The sequence below is a fragment of the Chrysochloris asiatica genome, unplaced genomic scaffold (assembly GCF_000296735.1).
Source record: "Chrysochloris asiatica unplaced genomic scaffold, ChrAsi1.0 scaffold00034, whole genome shotgun sequence".
Lineage (NCBI taxonomy): Eukaryota > Metazoa > Chordata > Mammalia > Afrosoricida > Chrysochloridae > Chrysochloris > Chrysochloris asiatica.
In genome coordinates, this window is record NW_006408552.1 from 2,995,546 (window position 1) to 3,005,569 (window position 10,024).

Here is a 10,024-nt window from a genome sequence, read left to right on the forward strand (position 1 = left end):
TGCCCTGTAAATTTTCACTCAATTCATAATAAAAACTTAAAAAATAACAGTGGATATCCTGCTATCTGAAAGTTATTAAACACACTCCTTTCCAACTTCCATTAAGATTTTTTTTTTTTTAAAGGGATGCCTGGCCCCATTGCAATGAAGTAAAAATGGAATTACAGTTGACCCTTGAGCGTGGCTCATGTGAGGATAATTGTAATACCATGTGGTGTTTTAACCAGACACTTGTAACACTTGAACTCACCCCAAAAGCCATAAGGGGGACAGGGAATATCATATGAGTGAGGCCCAAACCATTTAAATTGCTTTTTCAAGAATCAACGCTGCTTGTGTATAGAATCAGTGTTTTTTTTTTTTTTACCTTCCCAGGTGAGAAGTATAAAGTTGGGAAACCTTCACTTAATCACTTCTTAATTCACACCCCACTCATATCTCAGGGAATTCACATTAAAGCTCCTGGAGCTTCACTGTAAGACTCCACCAGCATTTGAGGCTGGAGGTCAGCTCTGCCTGTTCCGTTGCTCCTTCCCTCAGTCCTAAGGGGCAATCCTCATCTAGCTTCCTTCCTGTCAACCCCTGTCAACCTCCACACTTTGAGAACCACTAAACTAGAAAGCCCACACCACCAAAGTGTGGCCTCCAGACCAGCAGCACTAATGTCCCCTCCCCGAGTGCTTGTTTTATCAACACACTTTCTCAGACTGAATCAGAAACTTGGGAGCGGAGCCAGCCATGTGTTCCATAAGCTCTGAAGGCAATACTTACACACACACTCTCACGTTTCTGAAATACTGGTGTAGACTAACCAAGTTCAAGAAGCTATACTTTTAAAATATTATTCTTCAGTCCCAGAGATGAAGACTCTTAGTCAGTCTTCAAGCCCAAGATTGGACTTACTCCATGGCTCAGTTTTCAGTGAAAACAATTGTTAAGTGCCATCAAGTTGCTTCCAACTCCTATAGCAACCCTGGTAAGGTTCACACTCATTAGCCATTCCACAGGGGAAAGATGGGACTCATAGGCTCGGAAACCTTACACAGAATATCTGCGAGTCAGAACCACCTTGATAGCACTTAACAGCAAGAAGAACATTTGGGAGGTACCCACACCTTAAACCAGGGGTAGGGAACCTTTTTTCTGCCAAAATTTAGGTCACTTGCAGGTCATGCAAAATTATCAACTTAAAAATTAGCCTGTTATACTTGGCCAAACATTTAATTAACTCATCTCACCCCTAATGTGATGGCTGGAGTCCTGGTGTGGCGCTGTGGGTTAATGAGCTGGACTGCAAGGTCAGTTTGAATTGCAAGGTTGGTGGTTCAAGCTCACCAGCCACTCCTTGGAAACCCTATACAGGGTCACTATGAGTCAAAACCAACTCAACAGCATTTAACAACAATGTGATGGCTGCAATTGCAGTTGCCTTGGCAGGGCCAGACCAAATGATTTCGAGGGCCTTATTCTGCCCTTAAGGAGCTCTGGTAGCATAGTGCTTACGAATCGGGCTGCAAACCACAAGGTCAGCAGTTCGAAACTATCAGCTGCTCCGCGGGAGAAAGATGAGGCTTTCTGCTCCCATAATGATTAACAGCCTCGGAAACCCTGTGCAGGGTCGCTATGAGTTGGAACCGACTCCATGGCACATAACAACAACAACATACTGCCCTTAAGGAGCTCTGGTAGCATAGTGGTTACGAATAGGGCTGCTAACCTCAGGGTCAACAGTTTGAAACTACCAGCTGTTCCATGTGAAAAAGATGAGGCTTTCCGCTCCTGTAAAGATTTACAGCCTCAGAAACCCTGTGCAGGGTCGCTATGAGTCAGAACCAACTCCACGGCACATCACAACAACAACATACTACCCTTGGGTCTGATGTTGTCCGTGCCTGCTGTAGAACAGCCCTATTTGGGCTCCCATTCTGTTAGGTTGTTCTAAATTCCTGCATGCAGGCCCCCTGACGCCCCCCACTACCCTTTGTGGGGTGTTTTAAACCTTGCGTGTTGTCCTTGCCTTCTCAAAGGCCTTACTTAAGCCAATGACTATCTACTTGGAAAGTTAGGACACGAACAGAGCAACCAAGTTTGTTTTTTTTACAGGAGAGCTAGTGAAGAGTGGCAGAATTTTAGGCCTGATCAGACTGCCCATGGAGGTTCAGACTTATTGCAGGTTTAAGGAAAGAAAAAGAAAAGAAAAAAGCTTTTACCGTGTTTCTGGAGTCGTTAGCAAAGTGGAACACATCCACGGTGAATTGGAGAGTGTCTGACCCGGGCCTGGGGGCCCTGAATCCTGAGGCCGTGTCTGAGAGACCATCCACGAGACAGCTGGGAAGAGGACCACAGGAGCATTAGAGGCTGCGTGGGGTGACTATGGGGTTGCCAGGAGCCCGTGATAAACTTTCCTTTGTAAGGCAGAGCCCAGTCCTCACCCGTGGAAGTCCACGATGGTGTGATGAGTGGAGGCAGTCCTGCCTGGCGTTGGTGTGGCCACACAGTGGTCCACAAACAGTCGCAGTGGCATATGATTGCCCACGTGGACCTCTGCTTGAAGGTGGGCTGTGTCTCCAAGCTGGAAGGTAGGAGTCCTCTTCTCAGTGCTCCAGTCCTCTGGAAAGCAAATGCACTGTCGTGAAATCCATTTTGATTCACAGCAAACCTACAGAACTGCTCCACAAGGTCTCTGAGGCTGTGAGTCTTTTTACAGAAGTAGACAGTCTCATCTGTCTCCCATGGATACCTTTTGGCTAGCAGTCCAATGCTTAACCCATGGCACCACCACAGGGCTTAAAAACACCTAGAGCTTTCCCTTCTAGACCTCTCCCAGCCCTCCTGCTCACCTTCCATCAGACGCAAAGAGAAAGGCAGCTTCTCCTCGAACAGCACTGTGGTCCTGAAAGGCACCCAGGTGGGCAGCACAGCCCAGCTGCTCACATTGACCTGCCTGGGAGAAGAGCAACAGTTGCCCCGGACTCATCCCAGCTGGGCCCACATGGAGGTATATCATTTCTACCCCACTGTGGAGTCCCCAGCTGTGACCAAGTTAACAGGCTAAGCCTTGCACCTCAAAACTCTGTCCTCCAGCTGTAATGGATTGAACTCTGGGTCCATCAGCCCTCCCGTGGTAGCATCTGAAGTCAGAAGCTTGACTGATCCTGGAGGCTTGGGGGGTCAGGGCTCTGAGGCAGCAGTCCCTACTCTGTGCCCTTCAGGATTCTGTGGCTTTTTACTAAGCTAAACCCCTAATGCATTTCATAGCATCAAAGTAGATCCAGCAAGGCCCACTCTCACAAGGCTGAGGGTACATGGTGGGCTGGCATAGTCAGTGCTAAGGGGACTTTGAGTCTGGTCAGGGTTGTGACAGGCCATGACCTTCACTGACCTGGGGTAGTGGCACTCGATGGGGACCTCAGCACGGTTAGTCCTCAGGATGGACTGGTTGGCCACAGGGCGGGGCTTGTGGAGCAGGAAGGTACTGTATACCAGGGCATCATCAGTTACCTGAAGGAAAGAAGGGGTTAATTCTCCCAGGGTCATGCACTCAAGGTACACCTGAACCAGGCAGGAATGGGGAGGGCCGTCCATTGGGGGCTGGGGAGAACACAGACTCTGCAATCAAACCCAGCTCTATTAGCTTGGATGAGAACCTGGGTAGGGCACCATTGTGCCCCTCAGGACCTTTACCTCTGAATGATGGCACCCACACAGTATCTGTGGACAGAACTCCAGACACCAAGAAGTACCCATGGCTAGACATTAGGATATGTTCTTTCCTCCTCATGCTACCTGCCCCCACCTCATCACATATCTATCAGGTTCCTTCTTTCAGGGGAAATGCTTAGGACCAAGAAAGTCCCATTTCACCAGGAGGGAAGCTGGTATAGTGATTGACCAAGGCAGGTGCTACTTGGGCAATTTGTACCCCTAAGAAGGCTACACCTGGGACCCAGGTGGCTGCCTATCTTGATTAACTCTACCCTTTCAAGGGAGCCTGTTCTGAATCTCTACTACCAATGTCCCCAGACAAAACCAGTTGCTCAATTTGTGAAATCCAGTGCAAAATGAAAATGTGGAGTTTCTTGTTTAAGAATTAAGAATTTCAAGACAACAACAGAACATTAAACCAAGCCTGTGGTGGTGGTGATGTTCCATGTGTGTTGGTTCTGACTCACAGTGGCCCTGAATAGGGTTCTGAGGCTGTATATTTTTACAGGAGCAGAAAGCCTGGTAGATTCAAACTGTCAACTTTGCGGCAGGTTGCCTAACACATAACCCACTACATTACACTAGGGCTTCTTAAACCAAGCTGAGCCATAGATCAAATGCCCTTGAAATTGGCCGTGGCCCCAGGTGACCCTTTTCAAGCAAGATTGGTGAACCCCATGCTGATAGTGATGGTGAGCCATGGAGTTGGTTCCGACTCATAGCAACCCTGTATAGGGTTTCTGAGGTGTAAATCTTTATGAGAGCAGAAAGCCTCATCTTTCTCCTGTGGAAAGACTGGTAGTTTCAAAGTGCTGACCTTGAGGTTAGCAGCCCAACTTGTAACCACTACACTAGCAGAGCTCCTTAAAACCGCCCCCCTCCCCACACACACACACACACTAGTGAAAGAATTGTCAAGGTCTTTTCCTTATTGAAATCACATAGGGGTCAAGCATCCTAATGTCTGCCTTCCACTCCGCTTCTAATTTAACTGGTATAAGATTGTAGCCCAAATATCAGGAGTTTTAGAAGTTCCCTCAGGTGATCCTGATGTGCAAACAACATCTACAGCCCTCAGCCACCACCAATTCACCACTACCACCACCCCATCCCCCCCCAGAACAAAGGCTATGAATCCTCAAGGCATGTCTGAGGACCATAAGACCAGAGCTCTGGCTTGAGGGCTTAGCTTGCCCCTTATCTACCGAGTCCAGGAGACTGGGGCCCCCATAATTGGAGGAAAGACAGGCCCTCCACAGGGCTAGGAAGTCAGCCCCAAGTAAACACAGCTAGGGCCCTGGGTTCCCCTTACTGTCTTGCCGGAAAGCCCTGTGTGGTCTGAGTAAGTTTCTTATTGCTTTAGGAAGGCGATTTGTCCTTGGTTCTCCTGGTATGGGGTCTCTTTCAGCACCTACCTCCCGTGTTGAACCCTTTCTACTTGGAATGACCCCATGGGCTGGATGAAGATCTTTAAGGTCTTCAACAGAGGTGACCAAGCCAATTTCCTCCTCTGACCCATTTTGAATTCAAGCCATTAAACATGAATGAAGAGGCAGATCAAAAGTCTGTTATTTTTCTCTACAATGGTTATTTCTGGGTTTTCTGGTATCCAGATCCCAATACAAGTGCATACAACCCCAACCAAGTACCTGGTATCCTATTTTGCTCACATACCCATACACACCTCTATGTAGGTCCAGCTCTTCTTCCTCCGGAGTCGGGGTAGGGGCGTTATAAATCCTCAGGAGGAATCAGGGAAGGGGTGCCCAGAGCATACTGCTGTCTCTGGACCCCACCCACCTCCCTGATTCAGGCAGCTAGCAGACCCTCTTCCGTATTCCCAGCTGCTCTACCTTCTCCACCGTAAGGGAAATGATCTACTTTAGTCCCACCTCCATGACTACATCTCATACTCCATCACTGTCTTCGGCTGCCTCCGTAACTCCCACCCAAGCCAGGCCTAAGGAGGGCGCCCGCAAGCCTCACCTGCACACGGTTGCCACACTCATGTAGTCCAACTTCAAACCTGACCACGTCGGCGGTGTCCTCAGAGGCCAGAGGCTCACACTGTTCAGGGCCCAGCGTAAGGTCTGAAGATCTGACAAGCTTCCCAGTGCCAAAGAGATTTCTGTTAACAGTGACCACGAGCTGGGCCTCCAGACACTCCACCAGCACAGATGGCAGAGATGACACAGGGCCATGGGCCCCACCTTGAAGGAACCAGAGGGGGTGGGGGCAGCATAGCTCTGTGCTGCCCCAGAGCAGAAAGCAAATGAAGAGGCCGTAGCTCAGCTCCATGATACCTGCAGAAGCACACCAACGAAGCCCAAAGTAGCACCACCCAGCCAACTTATGTCCCTGGGATGATGGCCCACTCACACCTGAGCTCCCACCTCTCCCTTCTCCAGCCAATCCAGTGAGTTAGGCCCTTGCTACTAAAAGTGATCTCTGGTCCAGCAGAATGGGTTCACCTGAGAGCTTGTTAGAAACACAGCATCTCAGTGCCCACCCAATCTACTGCATCAGAATCAAATGACTTGTATTCACACTGCTCACCCAGAACTTCTGATCCCCTTTGTCTGTGACCTCATGTGTCCAGTTCTGTGCTGGCCCTGCTCTTAGGGAACTCCAAGCCTACTAGGGAACCTGCAACCAGGAGAGATCAGAATAGGTTTCATTGAAGGGTAGGGAGAATTGGATTTGAGATGGCAAGAAACACATTCCAAGAGGGAGAACAGTAAGAGGCATCAATCAAGGGACAAGAGGAATTTTCTGGGTAAAGGGAAGATGAGAGGGGAAGTGAGTTCAGACAGAGGTAATTGTGAATGGAGGTGTAGGAACGGGAAATCACTGGTCAGGATTGTGGGGGATATCCAGAAGTCATTGTTTCTGAAACTTCAGGTCCTGGCAGGAGGTGGGAGGATCAGGTGGCAGTTTAGGAAGTTGGGGAAGTGGGCAGAGAGGATCAGAATGTTAGAGATGTCTTTTGGGCTAGGGAAGCCACAGAAGGATGTTGAGGCAGGTGAATGATCTGGTGGCTCTGATTGAATAAAAGAGTCAAGAGAATGCTGCCCTAGCCCTAACAGGAGTTTATGATGACCTACTGTGTGCTCCCCATCACTCCTCTGTCAGTTTGCCAGACTGTACTGGCTTGAGTGATGCTGAAAGTTATGGCACCAGTATTTTAAATACCAGCAGGGTCACCCACGGTGGACAGGTTTCAGCTGAGCTTCCAGATGAAGACAGACTAGGAAGAAGGAGAGACAGAATACTTCTGAATATTTAGTCACTGGAAACCTTATGAATAGGGGTGGAACAATGTCAGCACCAGAATATTGACTATTGAAATATGATGAGCACCAGAATATTGTCAGATATAGTGCCTGAAGATGAGCCCCTCAGGTAGGAAGGTGCTCAAAATGCCACTGGGGAAGAGCTGTTTCCTCAAAGTAGAGTTGAGCATGATGATGCGAATGGAGTAAAGCCTTCAGGACCTTCATCTGCTGATGGAGCAAAACTCAAAATGAGGACAAACAGCTGTAAACATTTACTCATAATCAGAACACGGAATGTGTGAAGTATGAATCTAGGAAAACTGGAAATCATAAAAAATAAGATGGAATGCATAACAATTGGCATCCTAGCCATGAGTGAACTTACGTGGACTGGTGATATTGGTCATTCGGAATCAGATAATCATATGGTTTACTATGCTCAGAACAACAAACTGAAGAGGAATGGTGTTACATTCATCACCACAAAGAGCATTTCAAGATCTGTCTTGAAGTACAATGCTGGTTCTGATAGGGTAATAGCCATATGTCTACAAGGAGGACCATTCGATGCAACTATTATTCAAATGTATGCACCGGCCAACAAAGACAACTTCAAAGACATGGAAGAATTCTACCAATTTCTTCAGTCTAAAATTGATCAAACATACAATCAAGATGCGTTGATGATTACTGGTGATTGACATGCAAAAGTTGGAAACAAAGAGGAAGACTCAGTAGTTGGAAAACAAGGTCTTGATGATAGAAACGATGCTGGAGATTGCTTGATAGAATTTTGCAAGACCAATGACTTCTTCATTGCAAACACATTTTTTCAACAACTATGAAGATGACACTACACCAGGACTTCACCAGATGGAATACACAGGTAGCAAATTGACTACATCTGTGGGAAGAGATAGTGGAAAAGCTCCATAGCATCAGCCAACACACCATCAATTGCTCATATGCAAGTTCAGGCTGAAGCTGAAGAAAATGAAAACAAGTCCACGAGAGCCTTGCCTGTGGTCCTTAGACACCCTTCAAATCTGGAACAGAATCCATCTCCACAGATCATCTTGCAGTCAAACAACAGACAAATCTATAAAGTACAATAATCCTCACGAGGAACATACTTCTCAGAATAATTAACGGTACAACACCAAAAGGGCAGCATTTGCCCAAAACCAAAGCTCAGAAGGCAGGAAGGGGCACACAAAAGAATGAATAGAAATGGGGAACCCAGAGAAGAAGTGGGAAGCGAGCTCGACAACACTTAACAACAACAACCCAAATACCAGACTCCTGGTGTGGCATTGTTGGATCAGCCCTGGACCATGAATCACAAAGTCAGAAGTTCAAATCCAACAGCTACTTTTTGGAAATCCTACACAGATGGCTATGAGTCGGAACCGACTCGACAGCTCTTAACAACAGCAACAACCCAAGTTGCCATTTGCTTGTGTGCCTTATCTTGTTGCCATCAAGTCAATTCCTACTCCTGGTTACCTCATGTTTTCAGAGTAGCTCTGAACTCCATAGATTTTCTCAACTGTAATCTTAATCAAAGAGATCGCCAGGCTTTTCTTCCATGGTGCTGTTGGATGGGATAGAATCACCAGTCTTTCAGTTAGCAGTTGAGAGCAGCTTGTGTTACGCAGGGACCACACTTGTGTGTTGAGAGTTCTTGTTTTTCACAGATGCAGAATTTTATAGTGTTAGGAAGAATCAGACTTCTTAACCTCCACCATTAGATAGTCACGTTTGAAAGAACCAAACTTCTTAACCTCCACCATTAGATATTCATGTTTGGAAGAACTGTACTTCTTAACCATGCCTACACCATTAGATAGTCACATTCTTTCCAAATGCTGTTCTTGTGCACTCCTAGTTGCCAGGCAGCAAGTAAACAGTGATGAACAAAACAGTTATGTTCCCTAACTCATGAGGCTTATATATAGATGAATGGGATCTTATACACATTATTTTGGTGTTGTTGTGAAGCACCGTCAAGTCAGTTCCAACTCATAGTGACCTTGTAAAGGGTTTCCAAGGAGCGGCTGGTGAGTTTGAACCACCGACCAACCTTGCAGCCCAGTGCTTACCCTACACCACACCAGGACTCCATATCCATGTCTTTTGAGGATTGGTAATGACAAGCCATGTTATTAATAATCCTCAAAAGAAACTTAAAAGAAATGGTTGAATATCTCTACCACCAGGACATCATAGCACTGACAGGGAAAATATGAGTGGGATGCTGTTTGTTTCCTAGGGCTATCGTAACTAATTGTGTGGCTCAGCACTGGACTTCGAACCACTAGGTCAGCTGTTCAAACCCACCAGCTGCTCCTTCGAAACCCTATGCAGGGTTGCTATGAGTTGGAACCGACTCAATGGCACTTAACAACAACAACAGAACAGAAATGTATTTTCTCACACAGAGTTCTTGAGTTTAGTAGCCTCAATTCAAGGTGCTGATGGGGCCATCCTCTTTCTGAAGACTCTAGAGAAAGATTCTTACTTGTCTCATGAGTATTCTTTGTAAAGAACCTGAGGTATCTATTGTGAAGAACCTGAGGTATCCTTTGTGAAGAACCTGAGATCTCCTTTGTGAAGAACCTGAGGTATCCATTGTGAAGAACCTGAGGTCTGCTTTGTGAAGAATCTGAGGTCTTCTCTGTGAAGAAGCTGAGGTATCCTTCGTGAAGAATCTGAGGTATGCTCTGTGAAGAACCTGAGGTATGCTCTGTGAAGAACCTGATGTCTGCTTTGTGAAGAACCTGATGTCTGCTTTGTGAAGAACCTGAGGTCTTCTTTGTGAAGAACCTGAGGTCTGCTTTGTGAAGAACCTGAGGTATCCTTTGTGAAGAACCTGAGGTCTTCTTTGTGAAGAACCTGAGGTATCCTTTGTGAAGAACCTGAGGTATCCTTTGTGAAGAACCTGAGGCATCCTTTGTGAAGAACCTGAAGTTTCCTTTGTGAAGAACCTGAGGTATCCATTGTGAAGAACCTGAGGTATCCATTGTGAAGAACCTGAGGTATCC

General features: G+C 46.8%; 1 protein-coding gene across 1 annotated transcript in view; it reads right to left on the minus strand.

Moving 5' to 3' along the window:
* Window positions 1–6,003, minus strand: part of ZP3 (zona pellucida glycoprotein 3 (sperm receptor)) — an 11,945-nt gene extending 5,942 nt beyond the window's left edge. The window contains exons 1-5 of the mRNA XM_006859679.1: window positions 5,692–6,003; window positions 3,383–3,501; window positions 2,841–2,944; window positions 2,433–2,610; window positions 2,211–2,328 (exon numbers count right to left, since the gene is read on the minus strand). Coding sequence (XP_006859741.1) covers window positions 2,211–2,328; window positions 2,433–2,610; window positions 2,841–2,944; window positions 3,383–3,501; window positions 5,692–6,003 — 831 coding nt within the window. The remainder of the gene's footprint in view (window positions 1–2,210; window positions 2,329–2,432; window positions 2,611–2,840; window positions 2,945–3,382; window positions 3,502–5,691) is intronic.
* Window positions 6,004–10,024: the final 4,021 nt, after the last annotated feature.